This window comes from Lagopus muta, chromosome 3, assembly GCF_023343835.1.
Source record: "Lagopus muta isolate bLagMut1 chromosome 3, bLagMut1 primary, whole genome shotgun sequence".
Taxonomy (NCBI): Eukaryota; Metazoa; Chordata; class Aves; order Galliformes; family Phasianidae; genus Lagopus; species Lagopus muta.
The window spans coordinates 32,262,618-32,280,404 of NC_064435.1; the positions used below are offsets into that span (position 1 = coordinate 32,262,618).

General features: G+C 36.1%; 1 protein-coding gene across 12 annotated transcripts in view; it reads left to right on the forward strand.

Moving 5' to 3' along the window:
* The window catches only part of EYA1 (EYA transcriptional coactivator and phosphatase 1), a 158,244-nt gene that overhangs the window by 121,842 nt on the left and 18,615 nt on the right, over positions 1 to 17,787 (forward strand). For all 12 annotated transcript variants that reach the window (XM_048938936.1, XM_048938939.1, XM_048938938.1 and 9 more), the window contains one exon: positions 2,224 to 2,313. In XM_048938936.1, the coding sequence (XP_048794893.1) occupies positions 2,224 to 2,313 (90 nt within the window). The remainder of the gene's footprint in view (positions 1 to 2,223; positions 2,314 to 17,787) is intronic.

Genomic DNA, 17,787 nt, shown 5'->3' on the forward strand with positions numbered 1-17,787 from the left:
AATGATTTTCTTATGTTTTTCTCCTAATTAAATTAACCTAGTAAATGACATTCTTTTAATATTACTTCGAAGAAATCCACATTCTCTTTTGTCTACCATTTTAAAACACCTTTGAGTTAAATGGCACGCAGATATTTTTACCAAAAGCCATTCTTTTCAGATTCAAATGTGTAAGGAGACACTAGTATAAATGATTAAGTAACAAATTAAAACCGAAAGACTTTATTCACAGCCATTTCCTTAAAATTAACTGTATGCTGTGTCTGCTGCTGTATCATCCAGCTTTTCAAAATTGTGCCCTTTCTTATGAATGGAAGCTCCACATGGGTTTAATTGTAAAATGTTATATTATCACTTGATAATTAAGATGTAGCTAGCAATCTTCATTTGCATGTTAGACCCTTAGTCCTGCGTTTAACTTCTTCTGTTAACTAGAGAAAAGCATTCTGTGGCATGACTTCTGGTAGAGCTCAGGAAGAACAGAAATACTTGCTTGGTTTAAAAAGGGGATGAGGAGCTGTGAAGAAAGGCAGTGTTGTAGCTAGACTCAAAGATAGGCAGGAATGTGAGGTAGATGTAGCCTCAGGCCTATCTAGGGAGGGAATGTCACCTGCCTTCCACCTTTCCTGCTCCAGAAATAAAATAAGGGAAGACTTGTAGGGCAATAGTAAAATAAAAAGGCAGAATAATTTTGCTTATTTTTTCAAGTAGTTCCATTTTTAATTAGGAAACCAAATACTCTCTCTTTTTTTTTTTTTTTTTTTTTTTTTTTTTTAAATAGAAGACTAATTTTAAGGACGATGTCATTATAATGATGAAAATGGCATAATGCATTTTTTGGTGTCCCATTTATGAGGGCTAGATGCTAGATGCTTTTTGATGCTAGAAAACTTATTTACTCTTAGCCGATGGAAATTCAGAAATAAATGTTTTGTGTATTCCATATAGCGTAGTTGCTAAATGCTTCTTTCCAAAAACTCATTTCTTTCTGCTGGTTAGTTTTAGTTGTTTTGGTTTTTCCAGAAAGTAGGCAGGCTGCTAGATTGCCATTCTTTTCCAACTGTTTGTTACTGACACATTTTACCTTTTGACCAGCAGTTAAAGAAAAATGTTTGAAAGTTCAGAGATCACGTTGAAACATCTATTAATTTGATTGAGAGGTGAAAAAAGAAAGTAGGGACCACATCTTTTGGTATTAATTCTGAATTGTCATCAGTTTTAGAACATTAACTTATTTTAAGTAAAGTTTGTGCTGTCACTTCTGCAGTTTTATTTAAAATAAATTCCTAACAAACTAATATTGATAATAATAAATAAAAGAAAAGAAGGTGTCGTGAGATAATACATGTTCTTTCAAACTTGTGCTTCTGTGTGGTTGGATATACTTGGCACTATAAATGAGAAGTTGTGTATCAAGTACATGTACTAGACTTCTCAATTTTTTCAGATTGAAAATACATAAAACATACCCAAAAAAAATCAAAACAAGACAAACATCTGTAATGCATTTGATAACCACAGTGCTGAACATGCTTTTTGAGTTTATTAGCTCAGTAAGAAATAAGTTGTTATGGTAATTTCAGTAGAGAAGTTAAAGTGTGTTATGTATTAATAACAAACAATAGATTTGTTCACTCAGTATGGGTGGGCCCAACAGAGATCATAGTCAAAGTGTGCTTTTGTGGACAGTCAAGGAGTGGTTTTAAGTAAAACTGCCATTTGTAAATAAAAAATTAATGGTGATCTGCCTCAATGTCACTAGGTATTCCAAGGACCAAATCCTTTCATTTGTGACCGGTGTCTGTTTATTTTCAATAACGATAACATTATCTTGTCCTCAGTTATTGTAAAATTTGTAAGCAGTTGCAGAGTCTGTAGAAGTGTAGGGAAAAATGCATGTGCTACTGGTGGAATCCAGCAGAAGTCCATGTATGGGTGTGCAAGGGTGACATAAGGGTGTGTGGACACAGGTGTGGCCACAGAAGTCTTACTGCAGAATCATGGTATTAGTCACGTTAAAGACATATTTTGAGGACTACTTTAATCCTGGCTACAGGATTAAATAGTAGCTGAAATGAAATCAAACATATGGATATTACATTCCATGCATCAGATAATCGGTCCTGAGAAACAGTTCTGGTCATTTGTATTCTACTATGTAGAATGTAGCATGTACCATGTTACGCATGGTATTGACAGTACACTCTTAATTTCTTCTTTAAGGATCCACCCACCTCAGTGTCTCTTGGACTTCGAATGGAAGAGATGATTTTCAATTTGGCAGACACGCATCTATTCTTTAATGATTTAGAAGTAAGTGTTCATTATTTTAAAACACAGAGGTTTGTTAACATTTGTCTATTTTTACTTGTTATTAAATGGCTTGGCAATTATTTTTCACTTCAGAGGTTTAATATGGAAACATTCAGAAAAATCTGTGTAGTTTAGTCATTGAAATTTACAAAGATATCTACACTAAATGTGCTGACATTCAAAGGTTGCAGTAGAAGTTCTAGGAGCTTTTTTTTCCCTCACAGGTCTTTATATTTATGGCCACAGTCGACAAGTTCTAGAAGTGGATGCACAGAAAGCATCTATAAATACTAGAACGCAATAGGCTACGGAGATCATTAAATATTAAACTTCAGCTTCTATAAACAGTTAATGGCTGGGTAAAGATTTCTCACTTATATCTTACTGTGGGAAAGGATTACCTTAAACCCAAGGGAAATCATTAATGTTGTATATGTTGTCCATCTCAGTGGCCTATCGCTATAGGTCTTCAGTCCTTCCCAGTGGCAGGTCCGTTTGTTATGTGCTAGGGTTTCTCTGCCATGCATGCCCCTCCCTTGCAGTGTGCTGTGAGGAGTTGGTGTCAACATGCCAAGGGCTTTTTCAGCCTGTATAGAGTCTGGTTTGGCAATTCTTGTGAAATTGCTCTGAAACTATCCAAACTGCTGAAAGAGACTGTCACCATAGTGCCTTACTGTTTTGTCTTAAAAGGGAAAAAGCCATTTCTGATCATATTTTAATAACAAGAAAACATGAAAACAGTCAGATTTCTTTCCCATCATAATGAAGACAGCTGTTTATTTAAAATCCAACTGTTAAGCAAGCTTGTGGTGGGGCTGCCAACACACATTAATCATCAGGTTGTTGTTTTGCTAGATTTTAGAATAGTGTGTTATTCCAGACAGGCAAAAGAATCTAAAAGATTCAAATGCAACATTTGCTGATCAAAGTTAATTGGCAGCAATTGGCCTTTAAATATTTCCTGATGTTTCCCTTTTCAAAATCAAGGAAAATACACCTTATTTAATAGATGAGCCAAAATCATTTGAAAAATGCCAGTGTGTGATAGACCTCAAATGTGGTTTGTCCAACATCTGTCCTATATTTTGATTTCTTTTCATCTAAAAAGAAACCACTCATGGATGATTTGGCATCTTTCAATGTAATGAAATTATTTAAATGTGTTTTATTCCTTCTCCCATTCCTTAGCGGAGTATTTATTTTTATACTTTCGATAAAATAGATGACTTCTTTACATTTTCAAGTATTGATTTCTTTCATTGAGGTAGCTTTATGTAAAGATGATACTGTTTGGGATACAAGAAATGTAATTAGTGAGTTACATGCATAGGATTAATTTTTCAGATTTGTTGAAAAGTATAGCAATGCTAGTTATTTTCCAAATCTGTTTCTGATTTCTAGATATATTTCAATTTATCCAGAGCAGAAAAATGAAGTACTACTATATCTTAGCAGCATTTTTAATAAAGTTCAGTGTGTTTTCATTTGCTGTACATAGCCAAATGCTTAATAGTCTCAGCTTGTTATGTGTCAGTGACTTTAATGGAAGTTAACCAACTAAATATTAGGGATAGCAGATTATCTTCTGATAGTTGGCAACTTACACTCTTGACAGTACAATACAATAGTTTATTGACTGAAGAACTTTGAAATGTGGAAAAAACAGTTGATTCAGAGAACTCACGGAAGCAAGAAGCTTAGAGGATGAACTTTGTTCTTTGGACTTTCCCTGTAGCAATGCGGTTTCTCTTAAAGTTCCATACGTGAATGTTGTCCGTGAATGGGGCCTTTCCTCTTGGACCTTCAGTTTGTCATTGAATGTCACCATTATTAGTGGGGTATCTGTGGCTCCCAAGGTCTTTGGCCATAGGTTTGGTGGTCTGGAAGTTCAGGCTCCCAGTACTTCGATAGTATTCCATCAAAACTGTTTTGGCTTGGCTCTGCCCAGACTTAAAGCATCTGCTCTTGCTGTCAAAGGAATGAGTTTGGAATGTCTCTTGTTCTCCTTGCTCAGGGCTAAGGCTTCTAGTTCATGTACGTGAGAGACTGGGCTCTGACTGAGAGGTCTGTAGGCAGCTATGCCAGTGAGCCACAGAAACTGAGCATTCTTGGCTGAAAAGAGTATAAAGAGAGGCAAACCGGGATCTGGAACATGCCTGACCCACAGCACAGAAACATCTTTGGGTCCAGACATAATCCAAAGCTGGAACTTGAAAGCTCATGCTTTCCTCACCCAGGCTCAGAGAGAACTGTTCCTGACATACAGAAAGGCTGGATTTTCAGGCAGGCAATCATCTATCATAACTTTGGCCTATGCTGCACATTTTTCCAGATACCACAAGTTCATCCAGTGCTTTCCAGAAAGCTCTAATCAGAACACTTCTCTTGTCATCCAAGTTGAGGGGAATGTACTTCTTATTGAAAACTGGGGCAGGCATGATTTACATTTTAAATGCAAAGGACATAGTTGTAGTCATGATTTCCAAAGGATCACTTGATTTGTATTACCTAGCTGACTTTTCAAATCTAAGCCTAGAGATTTCCATTATTTTATTAGGTGAAGCTCTAAATGTCAGCAGCTTTTTTAGTTTGTATAAAGTGAATCAATGCCAATGTGTACTAGTGGCATTGAAAACTTCAGTGTACCCGCTCTAATTCAATATGGGATTCAGAGAGGTAAATGAATCAGCTAGTTTCCTATATGTTGGTCTTTAGGTAATAACAACAGTACTAATAATGCCATTTGTTATTGGTATTTTTTGAAATTCAGTGAAAAAGTTCTTTGTGATTTCACTGTCTAGCTCTAAAGTCAATTTTCTGCTTATTAGTGTGTGAGTTGTACTTGGATTTACAATTAGTGATTGCTCTCTTTGTTCTTAGATTATTTCTTCAGAAAAAGGCATGGCTCATTTGCTTCACTATATGCAAATATTTTTTTTGTAATTGTTTCCAAATTGATACAGATAATTTGAAATCTTGAAGGAACATTTATAAAATCTAAAATTAAAGATATACGACAAGTATTTTAGCACATTGAAAATAAAATATTGTTACTAATGTATAATTTGATCTAAGGACCATCAAAAGCAATGATTTACTGAATTAATAGTAATTTTGCAGTGGCATTATAGAACTGTACAAGGCCAAACATTAATAAAATAAGTGCAGTATTTTCCAAAATTTATATTTTGAAGGCTGTGTTTAGGCTCCATAATAAAAGTTCAGGTTTTCAGTATTGAAAATCATTATTTAAGCATGTAATATTCTATTCAATAGCAGAATTTTAATTGTGCACAGGAGGGAAAAAATACATCAATGTAGATCTCTCAAGAGAACCAAAATTATCTCATCAGGAAAGAATGTCTGATTTTACATGCTGATTATGTTGTGATAGGGATAATAAGGTATAATATTTTAATGGCATGTATGGAGCAATTACGCATATTAGGTATTTTAGAATGTATGCTCAAGTGTTTTAGGGAAATTAAGAAGCTGATGATAGGACTGAAATGTGACATCTACCTGTCACATCTTTAAAGATTGTATACATTTCTGTATGTATGCTGATCCTCTTAAAAGATTAGTTTTTTCATTTCTTTGGCATATTAGGTGCAAATTATAACCAGCTATGCTGAAAAATTGGTGGTTGTGACTGATTATGAATGTCCTATTTCAAAAAAAAGTGAATTCAGTGTTTTGCAAACTTTATTCTAAGGTGATTCTATCTCATTAGATCTGTAGCTTTAGAGAGTTATAATTCTATTTATTGAATCTGGAAATGTCAATTTATTCATTCTACAAGCACTTGAAGCCTTTTTTTTTTTTTATCTTATCTAATGCTTCCTATAAATAAGATAATTTTTTAAAGTGTTGCATTTTATTAAAATAAAGTTCAATTGTTTGGAGATTTTTGTCAGGATTATTTGACTATTTTAGGCTTTTTATTACTGTTTGTTCATTTTGTGGATGAACTCCAAATAAGGTTTTATAAGTTATGAAACTATTAAAAAAAATATTTCAATGCCCTAAGAAATGAATTCATGTATAAGGGCACAGTAATGATGGTTAGCATCCATTTTCTTCCATCAGTGAAGGACACGTCCTGCACACTCATGGCCTCACAACTCACTTTTGTTTGTGAAGGCTCTGTATGCAAAGTGATGATATATGTATAACTGCCATTTATGATGAGTGGCAGTATGATATGAGATTCTAAGCAATTTTAGTTGACGTATTTCTCTTACTAATAAAATAAAAGAGAATGCTGTCAGGCAATACTGTTGTTCAGTGATTATTATTTCTTTCTTATTTTTTTATTAATATATATTTCCTACTATGACAATAAAAAGAAAGAATAAATAAGGACCTTGGGATAGGTGAAAGCTTGTCACTGCAATGGGGATGTATTTTAACTTCTTGTTTCCTGGATATCCATTATTGTCTTCCTAACAGATATTGAGAGCATAGTCCTTTCTGTGTGACAAAAAGAGCAGTGTAATCTTTTTATGGTTACAATACAAATCTGTCACTACTTCAGATTAGGGAAAGTTTAAGTCGTATTACTGTGCACTGACTCTCCAGAAAGTTGCCCATGTTGGTTTTGCATGCGGTTTCCATGATGCACTCAGAGCCAAGGCTGTTGGATCTGCAGTGCTGCCTTCCCACACCTGTGCCAGGCAGCCCCCAGCTCCTCTCTGGCCTTTTTTCTGCTGCAGTCGCACGGGTTAGGAAGTCCCCCAGGCTCTCCTACCTCATCAGTCCCTGTTAGGCTTTAATAAAGTTCAGTTGATAGAGGAACATTTTACAAATCCTACATTTTACGTATAAGGTAGCGTAGCCAGCTCTCCTGAAACTCTGAGACTTTTAATTGCATAGATGCTTTTCACAGTTTGAAGCAAAAAATAACTATACACATTCTGTGGTGACACTAAACCCTGAAGAATTGCTGAAGAGAGAGCTCAAGCCTAAGAAAGAGAACAGGTAAAATCTCTCACAGCAAACATAAAGTGCGATCCCAGAACAAAACTTCTCCAAAATCAGTCCTTCTTTGGCCTTTGCCTTCAATTCTTACAGGTGAAACAAGGCTGCCTCCCTGCTGTTGGAAACATATGCACCATATAAATCACTTCTGAGCATCAAGGAGACCTTCTCTTCATGACAGGAATGTATATTCTTCTTTTCTTCAGTCTGAGAATTTTCTCCTTTGTAGGTCTTTCAGTAACACCACGGGAGACTAAGTGACTTTGCTCCCAGGTCCTTCAGTGACCATGCATACAGATATGTCCCCAGCGTACCATGCGGTGCCCTGCAGGAATGCCTTTGAAGCAATAATGCCATATGTTCTGGTTCTTTAATCTGAAGGAGAAAGGGAAACTACTTCCCCTCAGACCTGAGACTTTAATATACCACAGATCCAGGCTGGTAACTTACCACAGTAGCATTCTGAAGCATAATTTGGGATTGTAGGCATTATGATAATACACATTATTGAATAATAACATTCATCAGACTTATTGTGTGCAGGTTACTGCACATCTGAAAGAACCATGACCACTGGAGGGTAAAACACTGTTTTTTCTCAAGGCATTTTTAGCACATCTGTTCCTAGAGTCAAGTAATCTAAGGAAGAGAACTGCTTGGATGCAAGCCAGCCTTCGAGTGCAGGCTTTGAGTGAGCTCCAGAGCAAGCTGAGAAGACAGGTTGCCCGTGATTAGCAGTTGAAATTTACAAAATCCACAGAATCACAAAATTATAGGGGCTGGAAGGGACCTCTAGAGACAATTGCATCCAACCCCCCTGCAATGCAGTCCCTCTACAGCAGGCTGCACAGGTAAGCATCCAGGAGAGTCTTGAGTATCTCCAGAGGAGACTACACAACCTCCCTGCACAGCCTGTTCCAGTGCTCCATCACCCTTATTGTGAAGAAGTTCCTTTGCGTGTTGGTGCAGAACTTCCTATGCTCCAGTTTATGGCCATTTCCCCTTGTCCCATCCCCACAGATTACTGAAAAGAGGTTGGCCATGTCCCTTTGACACCCACACTTAAGGTATTTATAAACATTAATAAGATCACCTCTCAGTCTTCTTTCCTCAAGATTGAACAAACCCAGGTCGCTCAGCCTTTCCCGTAAGAGGGGTGCTCCAGGCCCTTTATCATCTTTGTGGCTCTCTGCTGCACTCTTTTCATGAGAGTCCAGCGGAGTCCATCATTTAATTTCTCATACCTTGTGGCCAAGTCACATAGCCAGCTTTGGACAAGTATGTCAGATCTGATGTTGAAACATGATGAAATTAGGCAGAGGTGCACAGTGATGGGAGTTGGCAGAACCAGGCAGAGTGGAGAAGGAGGATTGGCAAGGCATGGTCACCATGGGAAAAACTTGCTCAGCTCCTCTGCATAAAAGAAATCAGATCAAAATTGTTTTGTGGTTGAGGCCATGCTTTACACCCTCTATGTTTAGAAGATAAGCTTTTGCTGACATTATTAAAAAGCAGCTTTTGGTTGTTCTTATTTTGCATACATTTTTGTGTAGAATGCAGCAGCATGATGTTTGTTTTTGTGGTTGTCACTACTTTGCACACGTGAATCCTTTTGTCTACAGATAAGGAGGATGATAAGGATGGTATCTACAGATACAGGGGTGATTATTCCATCAGAAAGAACTCAAGAGGGAAAGGACACAGGAAAAGGGCACAGCTGAGTCTGGTGGTTGCAGTATTTGCTGCTTATTGTATTGTTGCATTATATCAGTTGTTGTTGACTCTCTAATAATCCTTCTGCTTGGTCTCTTTAATGTCTTACTAGAAAGACTCCAGCAAAAACATACTCTCTGCTGATATGGTGAGAAAATGAATGTATTCAAACAATGCAAAAAAAAAAAAAAAAAAAAAAAAAAAAGGAGAGGGGGATAACAGTTTTCCAAGAAAACTTTTCCAGTGGATTTGGTTTTGGTTGTATTTTTTTTTTTTTTTAATTATTTATTTGTTATTTTGGTAAATTGCAGTTGTTCAAGTTCAAGCTATCATACATTTCAAATAAAGTTCATTTCTTTAAGCAAGAGGGACAAAAATGTGTTTAGAGAAGAAGTCATTCTTCACCAATGACTGCAGTGTTTTAATGTCTCTGTTTGTGGACTGATAATCAGAATGAAATCCATGTACTCTACCATCTTATAGCACAGCTTCTGTTTGTGATGTTTAGATACTGCTGCAATACAAATGAGCTAAACATCAGTTAGACATGCATGGGGATGAAATGCATTGATATGCAAATTGCCCAGTATAGCATATTTTGGTGGAGTATGTGCTGATTAGATTTGTGAGTGGCAACAAACTAATTCTTGGTGGTATTAAGTAATTATTACCAGATAACAAAATGTTTTGCCCAAATTGCATATTCGGATGTCTTCCTTCAAGTAAAAGAATGAAATTTCTTGTGCCCTTTCCAGGAAACAAAATATCTAATTTTGATGTGTTTTTGGTGACTACAGTAGTGCCTGCTGATGATAGCTGGGTTCTGAGGAAACAGTTGCAAGCACTTGACAGTCCAGGAGATTCTGTACTGAAGGGCAGCAGTAAGGTATCTGGAAGTCAATGTGATTATCAGCGTTAAAGCAGTGTGTAGGCAGGGTCTTTTACTGGAATCACAGACCAGCCCTGGGTTTGGCAGCTTTCATTGCAAGAAAAGCATTAGAAACATCAGTTTCTGTCCTCTGGACCACAACATGCAATTTCTTATCTAATAAATGATGTCATAGTGTTTTAAAAATTCTCCTATAATAAATAATGAAACAAATTGTTCTAAAAAAGCCTAAGACTCAAAGGCAATGAAGAGATAGTGCAGTCAACAACTTTACTTTTGTAGATAATCCATTATCAGATTTCAGAACACTGACTTGCTACACTGTTGACCCATATAAACTCTTGCCCTTAGTGAATTCTTCCTTTTGAAAGATTGCAGCTTCCCTGCTACTTGCTACAGAGCTTTCTCTGCAATGCAGACCTTGCCCTAAGCACAAACATGATACGCTGTGTGATGGTTCAGCATGTTGGTTCCAAAACCAGGTAATAGTTCTTCGGGGATTCATCCAGAAGGCCTTTTAGTGCTAGAAGTGTCATTTCAGATTTTAATAGGCTCTTTTTATTATTTAACTCATCCCAGAAGTCTGAAATAATAGAAATTGATGTCAAATGAATGAGTACATAGTTGCTACTAATGGTAAAAGCAGTTAATGTTGCTATTAATTAATGTGTTGCTTTCCACTTATTCTTTTGTGGACACTTTTCAGCTTCTAGTATGTCAGAGAACTGATGTGAATAAAATGTTTTTTACATTTTCTCTAAACATTATGCATATCACTGGAGCAAAAATCTGTCTACTACTATAGCTGTACATTCTCTAGTTATGACTGATTCATAACACTTTCAGAAGTTCCTGAAATAATCCATTATTGCTTAATAACCAAAAAATCTAAGTAAAATTTCACGAATTCAAATGACATTCCTGACCAGTAGTTTTTGTGTTTGGATTTCTGGTTTAGCTGACAGATGTGTAAAATCTCATACAGCCACTCACAACCCTGATGCAGCTGCAAACACTGTAGAGAAAATTATTCTAGCTAAGTTCAATATTAATTTACACTCAAATATCTTTCCCAGTCCACACTTTCTGATCATGTAACACAGTTAATTTATGCTGATTCAACCACTTGCAAGCAAACCTTTCTTTTTTCTTTTTCTTTTTTTTTCCCTATAAGTGAACTTTTCCAGTGCACAGAAGATAAACTAGAGAAAGAACATAGTTTCTTCCAAAAAATTGTCCCCTTGTTGATATGGGTACTATTTAAAACAGCAAACCTCAGGTTCGCATTATTCGAGTTGATTATTTAAGTAGCTTAGTATCTGAAGAATTTTAGGAAAGCTGGTCTTACATGCCATTTTTCAGACTGAGAGCATTTTAGCCAATCTTCACATAAATACAAACATTTGAATCCGTATCAGCAGTTTGCATGGGAGATTGTTTCTATCAACCTCAGTGTAATTTTAGCATGAATTTGCAATGTAACTGCTGCAGTCGTCTGGTGTCTTGAAAGATATCATGCAGTTTGTGCTGGGCTGTTTACTTATGACAACTATGACTGTAGTTGAAATTGTAAGAAGATCTGCACGTGTGTATTTTAAACAGATTTGTTTGTGCTGTTTCTTTATTTTTTTTTAATCATATTCAAATGTTGTTACAGGGATAAAAATTAAGAAACGTCTTCCATTCATTTTCCTTTAAAAAGCACGAAAGGAGTGGTTGAAGTCGGTTCCCAAAATGTTTGAGTTTCATGGTCTCAGGAGATTTCTACTGTTTCAGTGTGGTTACAATAAGGCCTCTATCTGAATTTCATCCAGTTCAATGGTCTAATGAAACTTTAAAGAAAGGGGGGAGGGGATTGCTCCCTTCACTTACTGCAGTATCACTTCCATTTTTCTGTGTTTTAAAATAAAGTTTGACTTCTGTTAATTTTATTTTGAAAGTTTGACTTTAGATATGGTCAGGAAGCTGGGCGGTTCTGAAATGAGCTAACGCGGTTGTAATGTGTTAAAGTGTGAGTATTTAAAGAGGATTTAAGAAATGTAAATGGAAAGCTTAACAAAAGAAACAGTAAGTTATTGAGGTAACAGAGTTTTTGCTTTATTTTTTCCACTATCCTTGCTCAGTCAGACCTGAGCAGTCCAGGCAGTCATTGCTGTGTTTCTGAACGTTACCCGCAGTACTGTGCAGCTGTGAGGTTATAGCTCTTAAACGTTCAGTGACAGCAGAACTCAGACTGCTGACATGAATGCTAAGCTTAGCTGAAATGCTCTTGCCACAAGAAAGATTGGATATAGCTAAGCAAATGATCCTTTCTGAACTGTAGAAAATCTTTTCAATCAGTTAAAGGATCTCCTCTTTTTCTTTCACATACTTTACATATTCGCATTGCAAATGTAAAGTTTGGATACACAGGGGAATAACTTGTTCCCTAACTTTGCTGGGAATGGAGGAGAGCCAACTGCAGCAACAATTACAATGTTCTAAGAATTTTCTCTAACTGAAGGGTTTAAAATATTCCAATACTTGTTTATTGGGGGAAAAAAAAAGAAAAAAAAAGAAAAAAAAAAAGTGTATATGTTTCTTAAAAATAGGTTTACAAATTCAAAAATCCCATTATGGACTTGTCCCATTGGACTTGTCCAAATGAATAAACTAAAAACTCAGCTCTAATTACCTACAAGTAAGGGTTGGAAAAGGGTGGAAAGACTCTATAATTTTAAATATAACCTTGTATATTAAGAAAAAAATGAATACTGCTTGGTTTATTCTGCATCAGTCTTTTTTTTTTTTTTAATTAAAAAAATACTGTGAAAACATTATTTTAAAAGCTTGCCAGCAACAAAAATGCTTTGACTAGAGCATTAAACAAGCACTTTGGTAATACAGCTTTTATACATCGACTTCATATGATCACGTAAGGGGTTAAGCTATGTGATTTCAGGATAAAAGGTTTCCTGAGTTGACTATTATTCCTATGGTCTGCCAACAACTTTGCAATAAATGGAATGATTTTTATGGGAATGTGGTTATTCACAGCAAGACTACAGTTGGTGTCAGTATGAAAAATTCTTCTTTAGTAGATTCTCTCAGCAGGGATAACAGATCTGAAAGAAAGGCAAAAAGTAGTTACAGAGAACTCTGGCTGGTGTTGGTGACAAATTGTGTTTACAAAACGGGATAACCCATTATAAAAGAAAAAATCAGAACAACAGTAAATCAGAGCCTTGCTCCTTAAAGTGCTGCTGTTCCAAAGCAAACTACTTTTGATAGTGTGTGTGTATTGTTTAATAGCTCCCATTTCTCTTGCTCATAAAGCAAATGAGACTTCTTGGTTTTCAGTTGCAGGGGTGTAAAATAATTCTTCTGAGATCAGTAAATTTATTGCAGATTTATAGCGTTGTTCTTGTGATAACATAAAATATTTGTATGTACAAATCAGAATAATTCAAGAGAAAGGAGAATTTTTTCCTTTGATTGGATGTTTAATTATTATAATTCTTAGTTAATACTATAACATTCATAATGTTTAAAATTTCCCAGTATCCCTTTTTATTAACTTCTTTGATTTTTGAGATAATATTATTAAAAGGAAAATGTGATGGAGGATGAGTTAACATATTAATGAACTTAATTGCCATCAACAGTTACTGCACTTAGATTCTGTTTGTGACAGTCTTTCAGAATGCTTCAATGATGAAATCATCAGTTCCATCTGCAGCACCTCCCTTAGAGCAGGTATCATCACCCCTTTGAGATGAGTAGTGAAGTTGTATTGAAATTAATGCAAAAATCATGCGGTAACTTTATGGGTTTAAATTGTTCAGTCGTTCATAAAGAAACTTGTTGAAAGATGGAGGGGAATGTTACTGTTTGGGTTCGGATGTTTTTTATTTGGAGCTGTTTAAGATGTAAACATGGCATCTTAGAGTGCTTCCTGTTCTTTTGTTTCTCTCCAGTACAATTGCCCCTGTTCTATTTGAAACGTTTTGTTTGCAAACTATACTCAGAACAATACAAGACCTCAGTGTAACACTATGAGATGAATTTACTTTGTTGTGCTGAGTTCACCAGTGATGTACCAGAAAAGAAAATCAACCAGGCTGTGTCAAAGTCAGATAAAAAAATATTTATCTAGCACAGAGAGACAGTGCTGTTGATGGGTGGAGATTAGCACCTCTTGAAGTAAACAGGTGGATTTACTGACTAAGAAGTAAATATTGACTAAGATGATACCAAAAGAAAATAAATTTCTTAAGAACATTGCTTTAAATTTTCTCTCAGGTTGGAAACATGTCAGGTTCATTTCTTCATAATGTAAATGGCTTCCTCAGAGATGTTTAGAAGCCAGTCTGTGAAATAAATATTTTTGTATGAAAGTAGATTTCAAGAGAGCATGATAGCAATGCAGCTGAGAAGAACAGAATCAGCTCTTGATGGCTGTTGAATGTAATCATTCATGTTGGTTGTGTGAATATTTATTGCTAATAACATTCGTGTTGGGAATATAACAGGCCGGCTTGTCATAAAGTGATAGGTTTTGCAGTATGGTCTTCATTTAGTAATGAAGACTAGGACAGAAGTTCATATTTGGATCACTAGGTCTTGTTCTACAACAAATAGTTGGTTTCCTTGAGGCATCTGTCTGATTTTGGCAAAGTTAGTCTGGCTTGGAAGATGGATCCTGGTGAGTCTTGGTGAACGCTTTACTTTCCAAGTGGTTACCTGGATGTTGAATAAGAAACAACTGCAGCCAGCTATTACAAAAATAGGTAGGAAGGAATGTAGAGCATGCTGAAAATAGATTTCTGGGCAGTCAGACTGAAAAAAATAGTTGTATTACAGGCCAGGCTGTTGAAAACAGTTTATTGCTGATGAGATATAATGGATGGTTGCAGAGAACACTTCAAATAGAACTGGCTGAGTTATCTCCCTCTCACTCCCAAATACTTTAAGGATGGCAGCTGTCCTAATTTCTGCTGTCCTAATTCCTGGTCATCCAGAATAGAGACTGAGTCACTCAGGAGCCTACAGGGGAATATCTGTTCAAAAATGCCTTGTCTCATTTTGACTGAAATAAAGAGTGCATCCTGATGTTTGCAGTGTCTGTAACAGGAACTTCCTGACCAGACTGTGGCTAGATGTACTTCATGAGGATTCCATGATTTAACTTTCGACAGGTTGTCTTCAGCAATAGAGATTTCTAGGAAAACGTGATAATTTCAAGAACTTCAGTAAAGAGGTTTTTGTTTGTTTGTTTGTTTGTTTGTTTGTTTGTTTTACAGTGCTGTATTTCTGTTTAGATACAAAACTAATTTTTTAGGTACTTCAAGTCCTTTGAAGGGTCAGAATTTTCATTTTCTAATGAATCAATGACTGCAAACTCCCTTGTAGCAGGCACAGCAGTAAAGTTATCTTAGCACATTTGAGCTGAGACACAAAGCCCATTTGCATTTGGTTTTCCACAGTAGCAATCCAAGAAAAGCTCAGTTTCACTGCAGGAAGAAAGTAAAGAAAGGAAAGGAAATACAAACTAAAGTAAGGAATTTTTCCTGATATGTAAGTGAGGGAATGACTGGAAACATTTTTTCAAGTACATGATACTGCAACCATGGGTGACTTGCAGAAAGCTCATGAAATTCTGCTTCATGAATGTTGAGCTAAATTAGGCTGTTCCTGTAGCTGTAGGTAAATGAACCAAAAAGGGAGACAAAGTGTTTGTAGGCAGAACTGTGGCTTTGCTGATGAGTGCAAAGCCCATCTGAAATGCATGATGCCTGGCTCTTGTGGAATGCACTGCTGTGGTTCATGAGTATGAGTATTAGGAATAATAGCACCTCCATAGGTTTTGTGAGAAAATCATTCCTACAGGCTTATGCAGCTATTAACCACATAAGTTCTTTCCTTTCATGGGATTGGAGATGAGCACCTTCACATTAAGTGCTACTGAAAATTAGCCCTGTATGATTTCCTTTCTCAAGAGAATCAGATAGAGCAATCTTCACTCACGTGTAGCTCAGCTGAAATGCATGATAGCCTACCAAGTTCATAGCATTAGTTACCATCTAATTTACCTCCCTGTTGCTTCCCCCTTTGTGTCAATGTAAATGCTGTACAGGAGCCCTAAAGATCCTGCCTAGCCAGCTAGCATCCCCAGAGCTTTGGCAAAATAGATGTCATCCTCTGCTTCAGCTGGGCAAGACAGCGTTGCTTCAGCTGACTCCCTGCTTCTTGTGCTGCGCAATAGCATAGGGATCAACATCTGCCCAGCAGCATCTGGGGAGGAAAAGAAAAGGAGGGAGAAAAATGCAGCATTGTGCAAAGCTCTTCAGGCTGTCCATCAGAGCAAAACTTTTAAACTTTTATCTGCCTGTGCTCAAAAGGTTATTGCAAAGAACTTCAATCCCAGTCTTGGTTAGCAGAGAATTACAGGGCTGGGAGACTCACTAGCCCAAAGTATTGTAGCTTTCACTTAAACACAAGTAAAATCAATAGCACCAAGGCACCATATGTTGAAATGGTCACACAGAATTGAGAGAGAGCTGAAATCTCTTCTTGTGAAGAACTTCCATGTGAACAGTAAGAAAACTCTCATTTCCTGAGAGGAGCAACATTGCTTTCAAGCTGTCATGAAAACTTCAGTCATTTTGTAATTTTAGTTTATTATTATTTTGTAATTGTTTGAAATTTAAATATATTTGAAAAAAAACTTCAGCACATAGTTCAAAAAAAAAAAAAAAAAAAAGATATGTGCTCCTGAAAGTGTACTTTCAAGTTGGTACATTTGGAAATAATTTATGACATGCTGACCAGGTTCATGACTCTTGTTACTTCTTTAAATATGTTCGTATTTTATTTTCAGTGGCTTTCATTAGTCATAGGTAGTTGGTCTCTTTTTTTTTTTTTTTTTTTTTTTTTTTCAGAAATATATATCTGTAGATAACATGAATCATGTCATAAAGATGGTATTTACAATGCGAAGTGTTGAACTTTGAAAATAAAGTAAATTTGACATTTTGAACCTAATGCTGTCCTTTCTGGGAGTGACTCAGGCTCTTCAAACAGATAAACTCGAGTCATACTTAGCCTTTTCTGTCTGGTAAAATTTTTCCTCTGACACACTCCTCTTGCCTTGTCTTACCCTACAAAATATATGGAAATAGGATAACAGATTTTTCTGTCAGAGTTCTAGCAAGAATTTATTGTTGGGCTGACACACTGCATCATAGAGCAAGTGAGAAGTTACAGGGGTTTAGAGGACAGCACTTACTGTGATTGTCCTGAGGTATGATTTTGCAGTTTGATATGTGTTTTCAACAGAAAATGCGAAGATCTTAATGTTGGGTATACTGTGAAGTATTCTAATTGTATACAAAGTGATGTCAGTTCTTGAAGTACTTCTTTACGTATGTGAGCTAAAGAAAACTAGCAAAACACAGTTTTCTTTAGCTGTGGGAATGTAACTGGCACATCGTGGTTGCTGGAAAAGTATTTCTTTAGATCATGTTTTATTTTAAATTGGATTCTCCCAGTTACAAGGTGCAGTTGAAATGAAAATGTAAACCTTGATTTTAGTGTAGCTACTGCAATAACGTTGCATAATAAAATCTGTATTTATTTTGGAGCAAATACTGTTTACTTTAGGAGTATTATATTTAATCCCAACGCAGTTGTTCATGTGACCAAGCAAAATTGGATTTTAATCAATTTTTATTAGAAAAGAATGGGCTCTGTTGTGTTCTACAACTGTGTGTCCAGTGCACTAGAGAACTTCTGAACCATCTCCTACAACGAGTTTGTTCAGTTCTTAGTCTTCCATGTTTATAATATTAATTTTACATTTTTTCATAGCTAAGTGCTTTATGTCTTTGTTTTGATGTGGTATTGTAACTGTG